Source organism: Centroberyx affinis, unplaced genomic scaffold, assembly GCF_046629955.1.
Source record: "Centroberyx affinis isolate AG114_WGS23_722 - 3 ecotype Tasmania unplaced genomic scaffold, CSIRO-AGI_Caff_v1 ptg000185l_1, whole genome shotgun sequence".
Taxonomy (NCBI): Eukaryota; Metazoa; Chordata; class Actinopteri; order Beryciformes; family Berycidae; genus Centroberyx; species Centroberyx affinis.
The window spans coordinates 334,090-357,857 of record NW_027278880.1 but is presented as its reverse complement, the minus strand read 5'-3'; the positions used below and the strand labels follow the sequence as shown (position 1 = coordinate 357,857).

The following is a 23,768-nucleotide window of genomic DNA, read 5'->3' as shown; positions in this document are numbered from 1 at the left end:
CTTTGACTTGTACTTTGATGACTTGAAAAGGTTTCTTGACAAAAGATCTTGTTTGTGTAAATGATGAGATTTGTTCCACCAGACGACTGAATTTAAATTCTGTTTTCTGAATGTTTATCTAATTGAATTTATTGAAGCTGAAACTGATTATAGAAATCAAACTTGTGATGCTCTTACCAGTTTTTATCCTATTAAAACCATATTGCATTGAAAAGGCTTAGATATTTAGCTTTCTTTAAGATATTAAATTAATAACCTTTATTTGTATAACACCTTTCATACACAACATGCAGCTCAAAGTGCTTTACATCAATAGAAGACAGATAAAAATATAAAATTTATATAAAAGAACAAGCAAAATGCATTGCATTAAAAGAATAAAATCAAGTAAAATAGAAAGATAAAAGAAAACAATCAATTTAAACATTTAAAATGAAGGCTAATTAAAAAGCTAAGCTGAAAATGAAATTATATACAACTTTAAAATGTGTTTTTAGCAGTCGTTTGAAGATGCTTACAGAGCCCGCCTCTCTAATATTCTTTGGCAGGGTGTTCCACAGTTTAGGAGCATAGTTAAAAAAGGCTGCATCCCCAATCTTCTTTTGAGTGGGGTTTTGTACTTCTAACAAACCAGCAGTAGAAGGCCTGAGGGTCTTGATGGAATGTAGAACAGCAGGGATTCTGTAATGTGGGCCGGTCCTAAGCCATTAAGAGCTTTGTATACAAGTAAAAGAACTTTAAAATCAATTCTAAAGGACACTGGGAGCCAGTGCAATGTAGCTAAAACCGGAGTGATATGCTCTTGCTTTTGTTAAAAGTCTAGCTGCAGAGTTTTGGATAAGTTGAAGCCTTTCAATAGACTTCTTAGGGAGGCCGGTAAAAAGGGCATTGCAGTAGTCCAGTCTACTTGTAACAAATGCGTGAGTTAGCTTTTCAGCATCTTTCTGGGTCAGGAAGGGCCGCACATTGGCAATATTGAGATGAAAGAATGCTGTTCTGGTCACCTTGTTTATATGGGAATTAAAACTTGGATCAGAATCTAAGATAACACCTAGGCTTGTTACTTCTGGTTTGATCCAGGCATTCAGGTTCCCAAGTCTTGTGGAGAGTTCTTCCCTTTTGGCTTTGGGGCCGACCAAAAGGATTTCTGTCTTATCTTCTTTGTACTCATCCAATCACTGATAGCCAATAGACAAGTAGAGAGGGAGCTTAAGGCATCTGCATGATTTGGCTCTACAGAAATGTATAGTTGTGTATCATCAGCATAGCTATAGAAACTGACATTATGTTCTCTGATAATATCACCTAATGGAAGCATGTATAGTGAGAAAAGCAGGGGACCAAGACAGCTTCCCTGTGCAACACCAGAAGTTAGATCATGTTTCTCTGATACATGATCCCCAAGACAGATGAAAAATTTCCTCCTTGTAATAAGTAAGTTCTGAACCAGTTTAGGACACATTCAGAGAGACCAACCCAGTTCTGGAGACGATCTACGAGAATATTGTGGTCGATGGTGTCAAATGCTGCACTCAAGTCCAAAAGAACCAGAACTGAGACCCTGTTGGCATTAGTGCTAAGTCTCAAAACACTGACTGTTTTGGTGAAAGCAGTTTCTGTGCTGTGGTTGCCTCTGAAACCTGACTGAAACTCACGACTTCTGATCACTTTAATCCTGTAGAAATAGTCGTTAACAGGAACCCCCACTCATAGTTTGAGCAGTGCAGCAGGAAAAACAGGAAAATATTGCCAAAAATAGATAAGCAGGCAAGGAGCAAAGTAGAAAGCGTCTGGTCGGGCATAAAGCAGGGAGCAGACTTGATATTAATGACACAGACTTGACTTGGCCTTGCCTTGATAATCTACATTTAGACTTGAGAATTGTGCCTCTAGACCTGAGACTGACTTGGGTACGAGTAAAGTCGACTTGGTCACACCTCTGACGCTTCAGCCTCATTCAAGTAATGTTTTTTGTTCTCCAGCAGACTCGCTCCCTGCAGCCCATGGATGAGTTGTTCTTATTCCTCAACTACCTTGCACTTGGGTCAAAGCAGAGGGATCTGGCTGACAGATTTGGAATCCACCAGTCAACAGTCAGCCAGATCATTCTGTCATGGAGCAACTTTCTTTATGTTGTCCGGGGCTCAGTGAGGATCTGGATACCGTGCGAAAAGAATCTGGGAAACTCTACCAGCAGAATTCAAGGAGTACGCAGACACGACAGTCATCCTCGACTGCACAGAGTTGAAGTGCCAGACCCCGTCCTCACCACTGCTGCAAAGTGAAGTATTCTCCAGATACAAGTCACAATGCACCCTGAAAAGGCTGATTGGGATGGCTCCACACGGTGCTGTCACAGTTATTTCTCAGTTGTACGCTGGCTCTGTTAGCGACAAATAGATCTTGCGACAATCAGGCATCGTGTCTCTGTTAAAACCCCCAATGGCAATCATGCTGGACAGAGGTTTTCTGGTAGATGACTGTGTGCCATACAACATCTACAGGCCTGCATTTCTGTCAGGTAAAGCCCAGGGGCCGGTTGCACAAAACACAAGTTAGGATTTTCCTTAAAGTCCAAGTTAATGTTTCCTTAAAATAAAATCGGTTTCACAAAACACCCTTAAGTCTTCTCCTTAAGGTTTCCTTAAAATGTTTACTTAAGTATTTAAGGTTTTCTCCTTATCTTGGTCTTATACTTAAGGAGTCCCTTAAAGTTAGTTAAACCGTTGTACAAAAGACCTTAGCAACCAAAGTAAGGAAAAAAACTTGAGGTACCTCTGACTCTATCTTAACCGCAACATGGCCGAGTTGTCGTTTGTTTTTTTGGACCTCTTGGATGGACCTCTTCACCAGACTTCTTGAATTAATTTTCATTGCAATTTCCTCCCACATTCATTGTTTTCTGTTTGCTGTTATTTGCGGATCAAATTTACTTTTTAGTATGTGCTTTCTTTTATTGTATTCCTCCAGAAGTATAATCTTTTCCTCCTCTGACCAATTTGGTGTTCTTGTCTTCTTTTCTTCTGCCATTTTTTTACTATCTATAGGCCAACTTTGTGAGACGATAACAGGTGAGACGATAACAGGTATCACAAGCGTGGAGCATGGAAACTGTAGAATTTTACCGCTGTAAAATCTCTTTCAATGCAGTAAATGCCTTAACGTTTTTCCTTAACTAAGGAAACCTTTTAAGGGAGTCTGTGCAACATCCTTATATAAGTCCCTCAGCTAAGGAGAAATTAAGCCTTAAGTGTCATGCTTAAGGAGAAAACTTAAGGTGTTTTGTGCAACCGGCCCCAGATGCCTGCTCCTCAAGTCAGGGAGACCCAGGCCGTTGCATGACTGAGACTGCAGGTACAGCATCAAAAGTTGTAATCAAAATCAAACAAAGATAAGATTTGAGTTTTGCACGTTTAAGACCTGATAACAATTAATAGCAATACATTGTAGTACAATAATACAATAATAGAATAACGATAAAATTTGATTGGAGTTGGAGTTTTAAAGCAGTACCTTCAGTGTTTGGCTTTGTTGTCTAGCTTGACACTAGCTGGATGCCTGCTGATCATCATGGATAGATTATATAGACAATATTAGACAATGATGCTAACAATAACAATAATAATAGTACTAACTTTATTTATATAGCACTGTATCACAACACGATATACAAAGTGCTTAATAGAAAAAGAAACAAAAATAAGACCTAGGATCTAGGATGACATGTTTTACTATATCTGGAGATATTTCAAAACTCCACAAATTGCATCTTTAACACAGACTGTAGCAACTGATGAGGTAATAACCACCAGATAAAGTAATAACTTGCCAAAATGTGATAAAATGTCCCTCTAAATGAGTCAAAAAAGTAAATTTCTGAGTCAGTCCATTTAGAAGGGCATTTCATTACATTTTGACCAGTTATTAAATTATCAGTTGGGACAGAGACTTACTTCAGAATGTCCAATGTACTTACATATAGTGTAAATGTAAAATGCAAATCTCCATAGCACTGTAAGGTTTTTACATAATTTTCTATGGCAAGGAGTGTAACCATAAACTGTCACAGCTTGAAGTCATCCTGCCGGCGGTGGACAGAAAGTCCTCATCAGGCTCTCGTAGCTGAGGAAGGTGACCGCGTTGACGGGGAAGGCCCTCAGGCTGTTCAATAGGAGGCCTTTAAAGAAGACCCTCATGCCCTCCTCTCTAACACTCACTCTCATGCAGTGGAGGACCCCTGTATACTCCCGGCCCCCGGCCCCCGACATCTGGAGCCGAGCTTTCACCACATCCATGGGCGTGGCGAAGGCCCAGGTCACTACGCCCGCCACGCCGCCCGCCATCAATATTGCAAATGTGCCTGTGAAAAGAAAATAATATGGACTAAGGAAAATGCATTTACTGCATAATTTGGTGAAAGCTGCATTAGGCAGGACTGTTATGTGAAAATACACCTGTATCAGCCACTTATTGAGACACCAAAGACTCATCCTATTTCCTAAATTAAATTCTGGTCTCTGATCAGACATCTTCACAAGTCTATTCCAAAGCCGAAGCATTTGACCTATATGTCTGATGTTTGGAGATTCCCATCCCATATCTCCACTAACGGCCAAAAACAATACATAAAGCTTATTGTAGTATAAAGCATCACAGACAGCTACCTCACTGCCATCTTGGGCCACCAATGTGTGAAGTTGCCTAGTGCTTTAATACTGACATCAATGGGTCAGAATTACTGTAATCATCAAGCACAATAAATGTACTGGGATTTGTTTGTGTGAGAGCGGCACAGGGTAATACTGACAACTTAGTTTCACAGTACATTCTGACACACATTACAGGATAACAGGACCTCACATACAGTGGAAAGGGACAGTGTAAAACATACAATAGATGGAAAAGCCCTAGCCCTATATGAAGACAATGAGATCCAGACCTCACTCATATTTTTAGTTGGAAATTGTCACTCAGCTGCAAGCAAACTGGCAAAGCCATGTCCATGCGACACAATGCAGTCTTTAGCTTGCTATCAATCAATCAATCAAACTTTATTTATATAGCACCTTTCATACAGGTTAGTGCAGTTCAAAGTGCTTCACAGATGACTGACAAGTGGACAATTAGACAGAACACATGTAGACCGTAAAAACAATTTGAGACCAATGCAAAAATAAAAAAATTATGACAATGCAATACAATAAAAATAGATTTAAAAGCAAAAATACAGCATATAATATTAATAAAATAACAGATAAAATAAAATAGAATAAAATTTTACCACATAAAACAATAAAATAAGTGAATAAAATAAAGTAAATAAAGTCTATAAACCATTCTTAATCAAAAGCCAGGCTGAAGAGCTAGGTTTTAAGTTTACGTTTAAAGATTTCAACACTTCCAGCTGCTCTCAGATCCACAGGCAGACTGTTCCAGCGGCTCGGAGCATAAAAGCTGCCTCACCTCAAGTTTTAGTCCTGTACTTTGGACCAGCTAACAGACTCGTGCCAGAGGACCTGAGGGGCCGAACTGGTTCATATACTGTAAGCATGTGAGACCATGAAGTGCTTTAAAAACGAGTAAAAGTATTTTAAAATCAGCTATAGCAAGCTATAGCTAAAACCATTTCAAAAACCCATTGTGCAAAATGTAAATAGTGTCCACGATTCATGTCAAACAGGATTATTATTGTGGCACCTAAGTTAGCTTCTGTCACTTGTTAAAGAGTTACCATGTTGTTCCTACTGAAAGCTTTCTGCAAAATCAGGCCAATTTTTTTCTGCGCCAATAATCCTATTGTGCCTTTCTATAATTCTACTAGGGGTTTGAACATATAAGCTAGGCCTACATAGGGTTGACATGGGATTTTTTAGGTAGAACATTTAGCCATTATTTTCAGTGTGCAGACTTATAAGCAACTGTGAGCAATTGGAGCAATACATTTTAATAAAATACCTTTTTTTTTTTACCTATTTTCATGTGAATTGCTATACTGTTGTGTCTGTTAGGAAGTTGCCTTACTATGTCATTTTTTGGCATGAAAATGGTCAGATTTAAAGATATTAGATGCTGGATGCTGCAAATATTGGCTATTGGCAGCTTCACACCAACCGGTGTCAGTCTTCAAAAACCCATATCAATTGAACTCTACTGAAAAGTACCATGTAGCAGTGCAAAACTGTGTAAAAAAAAAAGCTACTTGGTTAGCAGCTTTGTATACTATACAGCAGAGGTTCTCAACCTTTTTCATATCAAGGACCCTAATTTAGTTCACATTTGAGCCATGGACCCCCATTTGATGAGATTTTGTCTCTCGGACCCAAATGTGAATATTTTTTTTGTTAGTTTGAAACTATGATCAAAATAGTCATTTTTCTACATTCTCTAATTGTGTTAACTTCTTGTAAATGAAATAATGGTGAAGTTTAACAATTCATCAATTTGCTGGGGACCCCCTGGAACCCCCTCAAGGACCCCTGGTGGTCCCCGGACCCCACGTTGAGAACCGCTGCTATACAGTATACTACATTTATTAACAAACGAAATGAACAGACATGCTCTCTTATACACACCTGGCTGTTTGCCACTCTCAGTCAGAGCCTTACAAGTAACCTCATAAGGCAAAAAGTAGAGTCCATAGCAGGGTACGTCCCTCAGGGCGAGTGCCAGCCCTCCTCTGAACAGACCCCTGGGTCCCTCCTGCCCGAGGATGACGGAAACACAGTGAATGGGTCCGCGGTATCGGTCAGTGTTGGTCTGACCCTGCAGACGCACCTTCACCAGGTCGATGGGTGCAGTGACAAACACCTGAAAGAAAAGCCTGACGTGAACGACCTTTCATCAAATTCATGTTATGAATTTGATCATAACATGAAAATCGATGTGGGCGGCTAGAAGTCCAGACTGATCCGTGGAGCGAAACAGAATGTGAGGTCACGTGATCAGGATGGTCTTACCTAGGCTAATTGGGGTCACCCATGCTAAAAAAATTCTGGGTGAAACCAACCCGCTATACGACAGATGTTCTTACCTGTACCAGGCCTGAGAAGCAGCCAGCGGTGAAGACTTGTACAGCAGACGCAGGCTTGCCTTGGCTGCGTTCACTTCGCTGAGACTGAGTGAGGTAATCTAAAGCATTGCTGTAGGAACCGAAGACGACAGAGTTGGTGATGCCTGTCGTCAGGACGGGAAACGCCATGCCCTTGAAGAATCCATGCACCTGATACAGCAGAAAGATCAGGAACGGATAAATTAGCACAAATTATAGTGTATTTTTAGTGGGGGTTGATGTTATTCTTGCTGTGATATGTGGTTGACATTAATCCACTGAAACCTACCCCTTCATGAGAGTATGTTTTTGCCACACAGTGGAATATCCCTTTGTATATAGACTGGGCCTGCAGGCGCACCTACAGATGAAATATATCATATATGAGATATAAGAAAAAGCTCATTTTATGCCTTGGTGTAAATTATGGGTTTCATTGTGCCATGCAACCTTCACAGTGTCTATTGGATGTCCGACAGCCAATCCCACTGCACCTACAGTAACAAACAAGGAAATATGAATGCTCTAGATACATCCAAATATCTAATCAATCTCCATGTTCTATCACAAACACAAATATTGTTCATATAGTACCTGAAATGCTTCCAGCTATGAATTCCAAAAAAGGCATGGCTTGCAATGTTTCACAGCCTGCAAAGACAGATCAGGGTATTTTGACTTATGTGAGAAGTTAATGAGGCCGCTCAGCATATTGTGAAAGTTTACAACTGCTATAAACCTACCTAGCATTCTGGTCATACAGCCAAGGGCAGTTAATATATGACTTAAAGTATGGGTTGACATGAAAATCACGATAATGGGAAGGGCGTAATCCTGGCAGATTTGCCAATAATGCAAAAGTACTAACTGAAAAAGTCTTTATCCTATTTCATGAAACCTTTAACCTTTAACCATTAAAGTATTGTGAAGACAGGCTGATGTCTGCTGCTGGCAAAACCTATAGTACACATTGCAAGTGCCATTCCCTTTCTTCTGATCTCAGTGTGGTTCAGAAGCACGGAGAGCTTCATTTAGAGCCATGCAACTCCAAGACAAGCTCTCTGAACCAAACATTAGATGGGATTGAGACCAATTGTAACCGGTAGCATTGTGGAGGTACAAGGTGTAGAAACTGTTCAAAAGGGTTTATCAGATCTATACTGTTGCAAGAAAGAGGTCAAGGATTGCTCTGCTTGAATTCTGCAGTTCCTTCCAGGGTTACTTTCAAAATGTGTCTGAATTCGAGTGAAATCTATCATATTACAAAACCAATTCTTTCATCTGGTTGGTATTTTCTGAATCGTTATCAACTGCTTAGAGTGCATTTATGTCAGTATGTGATGAACAGTAATAGCTGGTATATCTATATGCAAAAAAGAAGTTGAAGTTAGAAACACTGGCCTACCTTTTTGAAGTGTCAACTCATCGCTAGAACATGGAAATATGAGAACATGAGAAATATCAGCTGTTATTCTGCACAGTGGAAAGTCTTTGTTACTGTTTTTTTTTTTTCACCTCAGTTCTCAGCTTCTCTGTCCAGTGTCAAGCCAGCCAGGGCAAAAATTAACATTCCCCGTTTGACTGGGCTGTGTTTTTCAAAATAAAAGTCACCTTAACAAACATATTGCAAGGTTTTTAAAATAATTTTTTTACAGATTTTAAGTCAACAGAACATGTCACCCTCCCATCCTCAACCTTCCCCACAGACTCTAATACCAGGGACTGAGAATTATTAAATAAAAGATTTTAAATAAAAAAACATTATGGAGGTACTGTGCACCTGCATGTCTTATGCACAATATCAAAGTTTGTGCTATTACTGGTGAATTTTCACTCAGCCTCTCTTTTCACTCAGCCAGCATTAATAGATTCTTGTATGTAATGAAGGGTTGCCAGTAAGAATTTTTTCTTGTCAACCCCCCTAAGAGTATATTTTTATCTTTTCTAATTTTAATAAGTGCATTGTGCCTGTGTTTGTAAATGGGTTGTAAATGCATCGTCAAATTGTTTGGTAGTTAAGGGTGTTAAATATCTTGGGACGCCAAAAACAGCCAAGTGAGGAAGAGGATGAGTGTGTAGTGACTATATATGAATATGTTTCACTGTTTTTGAGTAATACTGAAGAAATAAAGTGAAAACTATGTATTTAAGGAGGAATATGTAGCAAAAGAAAATACAACTGTTGCCTTTTCCCCCCAAAATATCATTTTTACGGCATATAAACGCTCTGCCATATAGACCAGTGGTTCTCAACATGGGGTCTGCGACCACCAGGGGTCCTTGAGGGCATTCCAGGGGGTCCCCAGCAAATTGATGAATTGTTAAACTTCATTATTTTGCCATTTTAGAATGACTATTTTGATCATAGTTTCACTGTTATCTCTCTACCTACAGTAGGATAGTCATGGAATTCTATCTGACAATAAAAAATAAAAAATATTCTCAGATTTGGGTCAGAGAGAAAAAATCTCATCAAATGGGGGTCCGTGGCCCTAATGTGGACTAAATTAGGGGTCCTTGATATGAAAAAGTTTGAGAACCACTGATATAGACCATATACAAAAATGCACAAATAAATTTGCAAACACAATACATATACCAGAGATCTTGAAAGGGTGTCTACTATTTGATTCAAGTCCATTTGAATCTACGTTAGTGGCACAGTTGTTCCTAAAGGCTATGGAAGGAGAGCCCCAGTTAGTGTCAAGTCAGCGTAAGCTCCCATCGCAATGCCCTGTGATTGCCATTATATGTTAAGCTGTTTAAGTCCATACATTTTCAAACACCTAACTTAAACCAGACAACCTGGAAGGGTGCAAGTTACACATCTGGCGCTGGAGAGTTTCATATATTTCCCTGTAGGCCTATATGACAGCTTGCATGGGCCTATATGGCTGCTGTGAGGACACTTTGTAAAACATATCTTTGTTTTACTCCATATTTTGTATTGTATTTTTGTAATTGAGTACGCCCTAAAACTAAGGTAGTTTTTCCAAGAGTGAGTATAATGTTACGATTTTATTTGAAGGCCAAATCGCCTGACTTCCGTTCTTATTCTGGCAAACTCTAGCTGACTAACGTTAGATATCAGATGATAAACTCTCCTTGGTCATACGGCGTGTCAAAGATTGGATCTGAAATCTTTATTTTGCCCTGTGTTTATTTGTTTTCGTTGGCCGGGGCAAGGTTTGACTTCTTAGTTAGCTACTCGTGGAATAGCACGCACTGTAAGCATTGTCTATAATTTAGCAAAAAAACGATTGTTCCTTTCTCTCCTGTATGAAGAGACCGTTCGCCCCAAACTCCATCCAAAAATGTAGCCGTTTAATGTTGCCTTGCTAATCGGCAAAGCAAGTCGACATACCTGGTAGAACAAGACCTGTAATGAAACAGTAATAGCCACTGGAGAATTCGGCATACAAGTGATCCACCACGCAGAGCTTGTTTGAATAAAAAAAGTCAACTTTTTAGAATTGGTTCACGTTGCTCGCTACTGCCCCCTTACGCTTCCATAATAAATTACATACCTTTATAATGCAATGTGAATTGTTTTCAAAGAGGCACAGTCACATCCCCATTTTGTATGTGTCTTTGATTGGTATTTTCTAAGTAGGCTACTGTATTCATGGATAAGAAGCAGGCTATCAGCTGAGTTAGTTGTGATAAATTATTCTAAAATTATTATGTAACGTTAAATTGTAAAAACAAACAGTTCTTGGTAGTGGACCCTACTACATCGCCGGTTAGTTTGAATTTCTGAACTTTGAAAGACTGATTTCTGCTACAAAGCACCAAGTGTTTTTCAAGCAATATCTCAAAATTTCTATCATGCTTGTGGTTGCTTTTTATAATGTCCCTGTATGTTGCTGACTGACTGAATTGTATTGTGGAATATTCTTTGTCATCAGCTCACCACAGTAGTAGGGAAAATTGCAAGAATATAAATATGAAAAAGTGCGTTTTTGTTAGCAACGGTTAGGCATTTCAAATGTTATCAGAAAACATCAAGCTTTGGCAATGCAACGTCATCATTAATCGACGGCGCCAAGGTCCATGTAAACAACGGGAGCTACGTCAATGCGATGCGCGCTGTAACGAATAAATTATAGAAAAATATCACGTTTTTAGCCTTTTAGCAAGTGGAAATATAATATCTGCAGTACGTTTTAAAAACGGTCTCTACAATATTTCGCTGTGTAATTTTGTAATTTATTTCCTTTTTCTAAACGAGTTGACATTGTCGAGCGAGACCGAGACGGTGGAGGGATTTCACAACTGAAAACCAGACCTAACGTTACTGTTAAAATAGCTAGATTGTAAACTGGATTTTAGATTTTTTTTAGCTGGTAGCCTTTGGAACAGCAGAGAATGACAACTTTAACGAGGCAAGACCTTAATTTTGGCCAAGGTAAGTTGACTAACGAATGGCACGAAGTTAAATCGTTTCTTAAGCATCATTCCTTTCCTTGCGGTGGTTCTCAATCCTGGTTCCCTGCTAATTTTCAGTCTATTTGTCTAATCAGGGACTATTTTACACATGGGAAAGTGAATTCAATTAGCTATAGAAAAGCAGCAGTCCTCTAGTCCCCAGCCAGGACGTCACAAAAAACTCCCTTCACAATTTGGCAATTTAGTATGACCTTGCTCAGCTAACTACCCCATACATATATGGGGTAGTCATATATGTATGCCGAATTGAAGAGTGGGGCCTGGTGATTCACAAACGGCCTTAAATCGTGTGCTATGAGAATGTGAATTGGCCGATAAGCAAGGCAACATTAAATTGCCAGATATTTGAATGGAGTTTGGCTAGACAATCATTCCAAACGAGAAAGAACGTAACCTATGGGGGCTCTTAAGTTTCTTGTCTTCACCCTTAGTTCATATTCATATAGGGCTGGGCGATAATTCAATATTACCGTTTATCGTCTTTCAGTGGAATCATATCGTGATGATATGTAGATATTTTAATATCGTGACACACATTTCTGCTGTCTAAATTGATGATGACAAGCAAATTTTACTTAAAAACTCATGAAATGAGGTATGGTAGGAATATTATTTGAATATTTCTGTTTTGTTTGACATCACACCTATAACATTACCATCCGGTTCAATGAGATGAACATTAATTTGATTATTTAATGTGATTTTGCATACATGAACCATATCGTGATATATCGAGAAAAATCCTTATGATTATCATGATATTGATTTCAGCCATATCGCCCAGCCCTATATTCATAGTAATCTCTTTTTATCCAGTTAACAGTAACATTGCTTACTCTTTTCCAGTGGTGGCTGACATTCTGTGTGAGTTCCTGGAGGTTGCTATTCATCTCATCCTGTATGTCCGTGAGGTTTACCCCTCTGGAATATTCCAGAAGAGGAAGAAATACAACGTACCTGTACAGGTACAGATGCATAGCCTTTCTGCACTTGTGTACTTAACTATAATCTTACAGGCTTCAGCAGAGGTCTACCTCTTTTGGGTATCTAATAATGGTAATCTGTCTTTGGTATATTTATTTCCAGAGGTGGAAAGTAACTTAAGTACATTTACTCGAATACTGTACTTAAGTACATTTTTGAGGTACTTCTACTTGAGTATTACCATTTTATGCTACTTTATACTTCTACTCCGCTACATTTCAGAGGGAAATATTGTACTTTTTACTCCACTACATTTATTTGATAACTTAAGTTACTAGTTACTTTGCAGATTCAGATTATTAATACAAAATATAATCAACTAATAAATTGTGATGTATTATTATAGGTTAAGCTACCCAGCAGTATATAAAGTAGTGGAAATCAGCCCCTCCTTTTCCAGCTGCGACATTAAAGTGATGCTTACACATTAATGCATCAATAATTATAATTCAATAATATAATATATACTGTATTATTCTAAAATGGGCCATTCTGCATAATGAGTACTTTTACTTTTGTTGCTTTAAGTACATTTTGATGCTAATACTTTTGTACTTTTACTTAAGTAACATTTTGAATGCAGGACTTTTACTTGTAACAGTATTTTTATACTGTGGCATTTCTACTTTTACTTAAGTAAAAGATCTGAGTACTTCTTCCACCACTGTTTATTTCCTAGATGTCATGTCACCCAGAGCTGAATCAGTATATCCAAGATACACTTCACTGTGTAAAGCCGCTCATTGAGAAGGTGAGAGCTGACGGGTTCATTTAGAAAAAAATTTCCGCCTACTTGTGCCTATTTCTGGCCATTACTGAAGTCATCCGTTTCCCCCTCAGAACGACGCTGAGAAGGTGGTGGTGGTCATCATGGACAAAGAGCATCATCCAGTAGAGAGATTTGTCTTTGAAATTTCCCAGCCTCCACTGCTGTCCATCAGGTTTCCCCCCTCTCTCTTTGATCAGTTATGAGTATACACACTCACATATTCAGTTATGTATCTGTGACACTTGTTTTGAGACACGTTTTTCAATATGCGTTGCGGTTTCTGTGTTACAGCTCTGACGCATTACTGTCACATGTAGAGCAGCTGCTGAGGGCTTTCATCCTGAAGATAAGTGTGTGTGACGCTGTTTTGAGTAATAACCCACCAGGTAATGTGACCCCCATCTGTTGAGGGATGTATGGAACATAGTAGGCCTACCTATCCCGCCCATTGCTTTTACTGAGCAGTATAGACTTGTATAAAGTTGGAAATCAATACGCTTCACTTTGATTTCTGACACCTTACTCATCTCGATACTGGATGTAACAGTAGGGGGAAATTCCCAGATACCTATACTTTAATCCAGCAGTCAAACCCGACAAACACACTCACACCTCCTGTTGGATCTCTGCTCTAATTAGCTAGATTACTCCTCTATTGGGAAGAAAGTGTGACTTCATTGTTTGTGTCAATTACAGGCCCAAATTCCCAGCAATGGTGTAAGCGTACTTGGTTTCTGAAACTTTTAAGATGATCATCAGCATTAGAAATTTGCGATATAACGCTGGTGTGAAGGATCAGATATTGCAGTTATTATTCAGCAGCAGACAGACACTAAGCATAGACTTATTTCTGTGGTCTAACTGTTGTTTTTCCTCTCACAGGGTGTTCGTTTACAGTATTAGTACATACTAGAGAGGCTGCTACGCGCAACATGGAGAAGGTTCAAGTCATCAAGGTGAAGTTTTGAAACTACAGGACTACAGATTAACGCTGTCATCTGTATCGTACTCAGCTCTGATAATGTGAACACAGAATTATCGAATGTGCTTTAGTGTTGCATTTGTGCATTTGCCTCTCCAGGACTTCCCGTGGATAGTGGCTGATGAGCAAGAGGTCCACATGCAGGAGCCTCGACTCATCCCGCTGAAGACCATGACATCTGACATAGTAAAAGTAAGCAGAATAGCACTATGTTGATGATAGTAGGCTCCATGAAGTATCATGAGCTCAATATATCTGATGGTGCCAGGTTTATTCTTGGAACTATTCTAGATGAGCAACCACATTTTTAGCTGCACACCGTCTCCTCTCACCCACCGCCTTCACTTCCTATGAAGGAAAGTAGCCCTAGGTAGCAGGGCTGTAGTACTCTAGTCCGGTCTCGAGACCGGTCTCGAGACCAGACTCGAGAACGATTTTTGACGGTCTTGGTCTCGTCTCGGACTCGTAGTTAATATGACTCGGACTTCAATCAGCCTCGGGAGTGAATATGACTCGGTCTTGACTCAGTTTCGGATGAATTAACGTTACATAATATTATTGTTTTTATAATTATAATCTATTCTAAGAAAGTGACCAGCAGCGAATGATACAATTTTCACAGTTGATAAAGTTATGCACCCACCGAAAGTTTTAGTGACTGCTGATTGGTGATATGCCAACTACCCAACCAATGACTTTGTTTTGATTTGAAAAAAATAAAAACTCACCAAGTCCATATGTAATGTTACTCCTGCTCTCGCTCTGTCTTTCTCTGTCTTTTTTCCTTCGTCTTCGCCTTCTTAAATTGCTCATGTTTAAGACTTCCAATTCCTCTGTTTTCTTAAATGTGTCATGTATGGGTCTTAAGGATGTTCAATGCCCAAAGTTGCTCAATGCCCATGTCCAGGTAGAAAGTTTGCATCAAGAGCATACCAATAAAACAAGACACCGACATAAGTAATAACATAATTGCATATTTCATTAAAGCTGCATATGATAACTAATTGATAAAATATTAAAATCTAAAAAATATTGCTATTAATTTAGGAATTGGCCGTAGCCAGACCCAATAAAATCACCTGTGACAGAAGATCCTGTGGATTTGTCATTTTCCAATGTCAGTGTACTGGCTGTGGCTAGACTATCACAACCAGAGGGACTGCCAAAGTGCTGAGTTATCCTATGCAGTTTTAGTATGACATAAGATTATTTCAATAATATGATTAAATTAAAATGTCATGCCAGGTAAGAATATTTTCAGTCAAGCATTGCCGAGAGCAGCATATGGTTGTGGAGCAGTAAGGAAAAAATAGGTGAAATAGATTAATCCACTTTTAGTTAAGGTGCAACTACTGTATGTTATGAACATAAACAAGCTGTGTACAATTAATTTTGTCCTCAAAACATGCTAATTTTGTTGAAGTCTTTAGAAACCTCCCTTCTATTTTAGGCAATAAACAAAAATATGCTGTTTTAGTCAATAAATACAATGGTAGCCTTGGATAACACATTGCTATGGTATTGGTCTTGAATTGGACTCGTAGTTTTGCGGTCTTGGTCTCGACTCGGTCTCGACCCCCCCTCGATCTTGGTCTCGACTCGGACTCGACCCTCTCAACCCCCCCCCCCCCCCCCCCCAGGGATCATTAAAGATTGATCTTATCTATTCCTATATTTTGTGTTGCTGATCACATCTCGGCTTTCTTCCTTGAACCAGATGCAGCTCTATGTGGAAGAGAGAGCCCAGAAAACGTAGGTCGTGACTCAGCAGACAGGAGGAAATCTTCGGTGAAAAACTGCACCAGATGAATCATGAGTAAAGAATATAACAGTCTCCCACAGCTGGAACGCCCAGAGAGAGAGAGAGATGAGTTTTTGTTCAACACAACAACACAACAAGTTGATGTATTCAGTTGTGTTTAGGGTTAGACCGATATTTGGGGCCCATATTGACCATTTAAAAATCAGATCTGGTCCAGTCTGTGTCGTCCACCTCTAATATGATAGATATGATACAGTGTGATTGATTGAATCGCATCATTATTGTAGAATCAATCAATACTACACTGGTTGTCTATGGGAAGCCCTTAACCTGAAGTAATTAGTGATGATGTGATATTTGATCAGATTCCACACAAATATAGTTGAATGTTTTTTTTTTTTATTATCATCATCCTGGGTATCAATGGAGAGTTTTAGCGTCCCATGGTCTAAATGCTGTTTCAGAGGCTTTCCCACCCAGACAGGAATGAGATTCTGGGGAAACACTCAATACTTCCTCTCCTTTTTTTTTTGTTTTGTTGTTTTTTTTGGCATGAAAATGATCAAATTTAAAGATGTTGAATTTTGACACAAAATGTCAGCTGTCGGATTTCAGACACCCATAGCAGTCTAACCCTAGCTGTGTTGTTAATGTTCTTTGCACTGTAAAAATATATGTTTACCATCTATTCTTCCTCATAGGGAAATTGTAATACTCAGACGGTGGTTAATCTTTAACCACTAGATGGCATCTACAGTATCGTCTATCTGCAAAGTTATATCAAAGCTATGGGGTGAAAGTTTGTGGATGCCTATTAAATTTAGACATGTAGACATGTCTGTAATAAATGGATCTTACTGTTTTCCTATGCACATTTGCAATCAGTGGTAATGTTGTCTTCCATTGTAATGTGACAAAATAAAGTGTTTGTTGAGGTTGAGACCAGGAACACTGTACATTTCTAACTGCTAATAGCAGCATAGATTGATACCTTGATATTTGGAAAACTGTATTAAATGTTAATAAAAGCTCTTTTTCAAATAATTATTGCAGAATGAGATACATCCATTCCATTTCACACTCAAATATCTTTTCTGTATGGTTTTTGAACTTAATTCTAACTTATTATTATACCCATGTACATCATCATGCACCAAATTACCACTGGCCTTTTGGCATTGACGTTTAATCACTTGTCTCAGTTTCCATTCATGTCCACGGTCCTACAGAAACACAACAGGTTCCACATGTTTGTTTTGTATGACAAAATGCAGCTAAAATCACCAAAAAATCAGACTCTGTTTAATGCGTCAAAGATTTGTAGGTCTATCAATGCTAAAAGAGCAGGTTACATAAAGTTACTGTATAATAAAGGGCATCTAAAGGTATTCAGCTCTATAAACTGGTGCACACCACCAAGAGCTTTCCATTACCCGCTGTGTAAGGAGTGTGAGTCTGTGTCATGTTTAACATGAAAAGCATCAATATACCAAATAATAACGCGATTGTCAACAATATATAAGTAAGCAAAGAAGTTCAAGTGGAACAATCACAAAGCTGTAGTACAGCATTCAAATAGAATTAATACAAGCAGAACACACAACAGAAACACAGACAGCAATTACATCACTCAAACACAACAAATGGCTTCCGCAACTTTAGTTATTGGTTTATGTGTAGTGTAGAGAACACAGATAATAACTAAAAATAAAATAAAAAAAAATTCTCCCATATGACTGTGCTAAAGCACATTCTTTCGCCTCATGCATGTCAGATACTGGTCCAGCAAAGGTAACTGTCATGCCAGACTTCATCACCATCAGCTGGTGGAGAAGGTCCAGTTCATCACTGTTACTGGGCTTCCTCTTACTGGTGACCAGTATCCCCTGGTGGCTGTGGTTGACTCTGAAAAGCTTCTTGTCCTGTTCTAGCTCAATATGTAGAGTAAAGCACTGACACTACCTGGGAAAGTTAGTTTGAGTCCCACTGGGGCAACATATACCTAAATGTACACACTGACAGTATTGTATAGTGCTTTGGATGTACGTGTCCACCAAACTAGCATGTACTACAATCTTTTCCACAACATGTAGTGTCTAGCAGCAGCAGGGTGGGCCTGGCACCTCTTCAACCAGTGGATCCATCTTTACAAATGAAAGCTTTGTTCAAAACCACAGAACTTTATTATAAATTATAGTCAAGATTGCAAGGTTTCCAAAGACACCAAATAGGCCGATATCCAACCTTCCATTCATTAGTAAAATACTTGAAAAGGTAGTTTCAGTGCAAATAAACTCCTTTCTTAAAGAAAATAATATCCTGGAGGAATTTCAATCAGGCTTTAGAACATACAGTAGATAGATAGAAGATAGATATATAGATACTTTATTAATCCCACAGGAAATTTAGGCAGCCAGTATCTTAAATACGGCACACACACAATAAACATTTAACAATACACACAATAAAAATTGACCTGTATAAAAGTAACTGCACTGTACATAAGCATAAGATACTAAAAACTTAAAACTACACAGACCTGTACATATGGAGATTGTTCATGCAGCAGATAAATAAATAATTCCACAATGCAAAAAAGATTGTGCAATGACAGTAAATAAAATGTGCAAAGTAAGCAGTAAGCAACTCTTCCCAACGGAGGCGGGGGGGAAGTTGAGTACGGGGCCTGATGCTCTGCTATGCTCTGCTCTATGTCTCTTCTCTGCTCTGTGCTTTTACTTTATTACACTGGTGTTTTTAGACCAGTGAAAAGTTGAAAAGTTGGTTGGTCTTTCTGACTGTGTTGAACTGGTTCAAAACATACATCAAAGGGAGAAAGTTTTACGTCAGTTTTGGAGATCAGGTGTCTGAGAAACATGACATCTGTTTTGGGGTTGCACAGGGAGCCTTGGTCCATTATTATTCTCACTATACCTGCTGCCACTTGGCGACATCATTAGAGAGCACAATGTATGTTTCCATAGTTATGCAGATGACACGCAACTGTACATCTCTGCTGAACCAAATGATGCTGCAGCTATAAACTCCATTACTACCTGTCTTTTGGCGATAAATAAATGGATGAGCAAAAATGTTTTAAAGTTAAACGAGGACAAAACTGAAATCCTACTAGTCGGCCCTAAAACAAAAAGGGAAATGCTGATTAATAATCTGGGAACACTGACTCCCTGGATTAAATCTGAGGTTACAAGTCTTGGTGTTATCCTAGATTCAGATCTAAGCTTCAAGTCCCACATTAACAAGGTGACAAAAACATCATTTTTCCACCTTAGAAACATAGCTAAAGTGCGACCATTTATACTTTTTACTGGTCTCCCGAAAAAAAACACTGAGAGACTTCAGCTCATTCAAAACTCTGCAGCTCGGCTATTAACCAGAACCAAGAGGAGAGAGCACATCAGTCCAGTTTTAGCTGCTCTACACTGGCTTCCTGTAACATTTAGAATTGATTTTAAGCTCACTGCTGCACTTCTTTTAAAATATTGTATTTTACTTGATTTTATGCATTCTATGTACTCTATTTCTTAACTTTATTTTTATTATTATTCAGTGGGTTTTATTTTCCATCTTATGTTATGCTCATTCTATGTCTATTTTCATGCATGTAATTTCTTTGTTGTAAAGCACTTTGAGTTGCATTTCTTCAATGAAAGGTGCTATACAAATAAAGTTTATTATTATTATTAACAATCGATGACATCATCCATTGTCATCTGCCCAAAATGAACATTGGTGAAGTACAAAGACTAAACTGGAGAAAGGCTACAGGTTCTTCTGTGTGAAAAGAGCCTATTAGGGGTGGGCAGGATGAGGGATACAGAAGTGTGATAGTGGGGCAAACACAACTACCTAATGCTCAACATTAGAAAAACAAAGGAGATGGAGGAGGTGGTGGACTTTAGAAGATCTATAAGATAAGATAGATAAGATAAGATAAGGTAAGATACGATTGTACTTTATTGGTCCCCTTGGGGAAATTCAGGACTAAGACCCCTCCATCCCTTGTCACTATTGAGAGAGAGGCTGTGGAGATCATGAGCACCTACAAGTATCTAGGAGTATACCTGGGCAACAGGCACATATACAGTTCATACATGCTCTCTCATAAGGAACATGCTGTTTTACACATAGTTTATTTTTTGTATCTGTATTTATTCTTTATTCTTCTAATTTCCCTTATGTGGATTTGGATTTGGATTTGTGTTTTGTCCTGTCTATGTGTGGTGTCTTGCTGCTGTAACAATTTGAATTTCCCTCTGGGATTAATAAAGTTCTTATCTATCTATCAATCTGTCGATCTATCGATCTATCCTGCACATGTATATAGTGTTTCTATTTTGTAGGACATATCACCATATCATCATATTTTTGAATATGAATAAGCCTTAGTTTGAAAGTAGAGAACTAATATGTTAAACTGTGAAGCCTATATTTAAAGCTGTAGGCTCACCTTAGATCAGTTGTATATACAGTGAATACAGTGTTAAGGACATAAATTCTTTATCAAGGGGCCAAAGCATAATCTTGCTTAAGGCCTCCAAAACATTCATGGGTGAGGGGACAGAGTTCAAACTAGATTCTTTTACCTGGAAACCTTGGATGTCTTTGTTTGAGCAGCCAGTGAGTACTACTTTGCTTATATTTTTAAGTAGAGGTTAAATTACCGGTGTAAAAATCTACTTCAGTAAAAGTAAAAAGTGTCTCATTTAATAAATGTCCTCAGAGTAAAAGTTCCTGAGTTCTTCTTTAGAAAAGAGAACGTTGCTAGCTGTGATCTTTTCCATGTGATTCTAAAAGGAGAGAGGACAGAGTTCACACTAGATTCTTTTACCTTAGAAATGATAAAATAAAGTAAAAGCCAGATTACTCTTCTCTTCTTTGCTGAGTGACTGTTCATTGCGAATGGCTTCACAACTGGACAATTTACGACTGTCCAGTTTCTGATGTGATGTGATTTAAAATGTAGTGAAGTACAATAGTTCAGTAAAAATGTACATGAGTAGAAGTAAAATTACAAAAAGTTAAAATTACAGTTAAAGTACAAATAGTGTAAGCAAGGGCCAATTGCCTCAAAAGATTGCTTTAAAAGTCAAAGTCAAATTTATTTATACAGCAAATTTCATACACAGGGCAACACAATGTGCTTTACATAAAAAGACAATACAATATGCATATGCAAAGCCTAGTTTGGACCAAATCAAGCTGACTGGTAGTGGGCTTCATACCTTCAATAATTTTTTGGAGCTAATTTGAAGTTAACAACAATCACTGAAAAACTCACAAAGTGGACAGGGCAACCCCTTCCAGAAACACCACGACTGTGTCTCCTAGGAGATAAATCAAACTTGCCACAAGGAATCACCAAAGCAGAGTTTGGGCCAGCCTTAGCAGGCTTTATCACGGCAGCCAGGCTCATTTTACGGAATTGGAAGACTCCACACCGTCTGGAGTGGACGGATTGGATGAAGCTAATGACTGAAACTGCATCTTTTGAGGATATGATTGCCAGAGTGAATGATCTCAAAGGGAAATCTAATGTGGCCTGGAATCACTTCCTCATATATATTAAGGATGTAACATCTTAGAATGTGGAGTTTTTCGTGGGCTAAGGTGGGGACTTAGGCTACATATTCTATTATGTTGTATTAACGGAATACACCAAGTTTTTGTGAGTTTGAGGTAGGGATTTATAGGTGTTGTCTTGACTGGACGCTTTGATTGACTGCCACTCTTTATTTTATTTTATATTCTGTTTTGTATTATTTCTTTACTTTTTGTATTATTATTTTCATTTTATGTCTGTTTTTGTTTGTGCTTATGTTTCCATAGTTATCTTTGTCTGTTTCATTATTTCTATGTGAAAAATTTAATAAAAACTTAAATGACAAAAAAAACACAAAAAAACCCAACAATCACTGGACAATGTTCCCGTTCTTCACAGTGGCATCTGCTGATAGGCTTATCATGTTTCTTTTCCTCTCTGTTCTAGCAATGAAAAACAACAAGGCAACCAACATGAGCCAAACATCTTTCTGTTATTATTTTAAACATACAGTGTCTGCCATCTCCACAGAAAAGAAGCAACACCACACAGCAGACCCAGGTACAGTGGCTATCCACCTGTCGCTTTAACATGGGTTGCCCCATACTAAAATGCTCCATTCCTACAGTGTTTCTAGCAGGAAAATGGGACATTTTTCCATATATAGATATGAGGACCAGCTCAGATTATGTATTAGGTGAACCCCTATCACCACACAGTATTCTCCTTCTTCACAGTGGCATCTAGACTTGTCAATGTTCATTCTGACTTTTCACACAGGGTTTAAATTTGAAAACTAAAACTTTAATAGTAACCCATAATGTGCTTTACTTTCATGCAAGAGAAGGGAGTTCCTCTCCCAGGAGCCTTATACTCTGTTCACTAGAATGCAATTTAATATGATCTCATGAATTTTCTTGATGTCTTTGATGCCATCTACTACTCTCAACTGACTTTGGCTGCTATTTAATTAAGAGCTCTCCACTGATCTTTCAGTCTACTGTCTTGGTGTTGACATGCTGCTGAGGTGAGCTGGTTCAGGGAATCACATTGTAGGGAATGCTGGTTGCAGAGAAGGGCTTGATATTTTAATGATTGCTGGTCTGATTGGTATAAGTTTTCCTTTTAATATGTATATGGAGGGGGGACAGTAGGCTACTACTACTACTATTGCTACTACTAATACTACTGTAATGAATTTAGGTTTAACTCTAGGCCGGCCAAGGCTACCAGAACCCAGGGATCGTGTAGGAGAAATGCCAGAGACCTCAGAATACACAACACTCTACCACAAGAAATAACGGATAAAAATAATCTTTATTATATTAATATCAATTAAAAAAGGGGGACCCTGGAGTTGGACTAGGCGGGAGAGCTACCACACTTGGGGAGAGGCCAGGACTGGCCGCACTATGAAAATGTACACACCACTATCAAGGGATGCAAAACACACCTCATAAGAGCACATCACTACAAATTTCTGGAAATGCAGGAAAACACGTAGGATGCCAAACACACTTCATCAGAGCAGGGGCGGCTGTGGCTCAGGAGATAGAGCGGGTCGTCCCCTAATCATAAGATCGGTGGTTCGATCCCCGGCTCCTCCAGTCCGCATGTTGAAGTGTCCTTGGGCAAGATACTGAACCCCAAATTGCTCCCGATGGTTGCGCCAGCACCCTGCGTGGTAGCTTGTCGCCATTGGTGTATGAATGGGTGAATGTAGGCATTGTAAAGCGCTATATAAATGCAGTCCATTTAGCTAATCACTGCAAGCTTCTGGAAATGCATGAAAACCCGTCACACTTATAAATTACAAAGATATGGGTGAGACCAATCAGCCCCCACCTGCGCGGTCGGCACAAGTTTAGTAGATCCCCCCCCCCCCCCCCAAGTCAAAGGGACTGTTGCTAGGACAGCAAGCACACTTAAATTTTCTTCACTAAATGTAGCCTTTTCTAGTTGTTTTCTCCTATTTTCTTTGCGTGGCTTCAGCGACCCTTTGACCCCCGACTACCGTAATTTTCCCGCTCAGAACTACACATAGGTTTCAAAATAAAAGGGGGGGGGGGGGTACAGCCACGGCTGTAACATAGTGAGTACTAGAATGTCCAAGTAAAGTAGTAAAAGTACTGTTACTTTGCTTATATTTTACTTAAGTAGAAGTTAAATTAATAGTGTAAAAATCTACTTCAGTAAAAGTAAACGGTGTCT

At 38.8% G+C, this 23,768-nt stretch overlaps 2 protein-coding genes across 2 annotated transcripts; one reads left to right on the top strand and one right to left on the bottom strand.

Moving 5' to 3' along the window:
* Positions 1-3,851: 3,851 nt before the first annotated feature.
* On the bottom strand, positions 3,852-8,581 carry LOC139658203 (solute carrier family 25 member 45). Its single transcript, XM_071536275.1, has 7 exons — positions 8,454-8,581; positions 7,643-7,699; positions 7,499-7,542; positions 7,338-7,409; positions 7,031-7,219; positions 6,573-6,807; positions 3,852-4,360 (listed from the first exon to the last, which is right to left on the bottom strand). Exons 2-7 carry the CDS (start codon positions 7,677-7,679, stop codon positions 4,077-4,079), a joined length of 861 nt encoding a protein of 286 aa, XP_071392376.1. The 5' UTR covers positions 7,680-7,699; positions 8,454-8,581; the 3' UTR covers positions 3,852-4,076.
* A 2,516-nt stretch (positions 8,582-11,097) lies between these two features.
* On the top strand, positions 11,098-17,020 carry mad2l2 (mitotic arrest deficient 2 like 2). Its single transcript, XM_071536198.1, has 8 exons — positions 11,098-11,456; positions 12,344-12,462; positions 13,161-13,232; positions 13,322-13,422; positions 13,542-13,636; positions 14,133-14,206; positions 14,332-14,424; positions 15,950-17,020. The coding sequence occupies exons 1-8, from the start codon at positions 11,417-11,419 to the stop codon at positions 15,986-15,988; spliced, it is 633 nt and encodes a 210-aa protein (XP_071392299.1). The 5' UTR covers positions 11,098-11,416; the 3' UTR covers positions 15,989-17,020.
* The last annotated feature ends 6,748 nt before the right edge of the window (positions 17,021-23,768 follow it).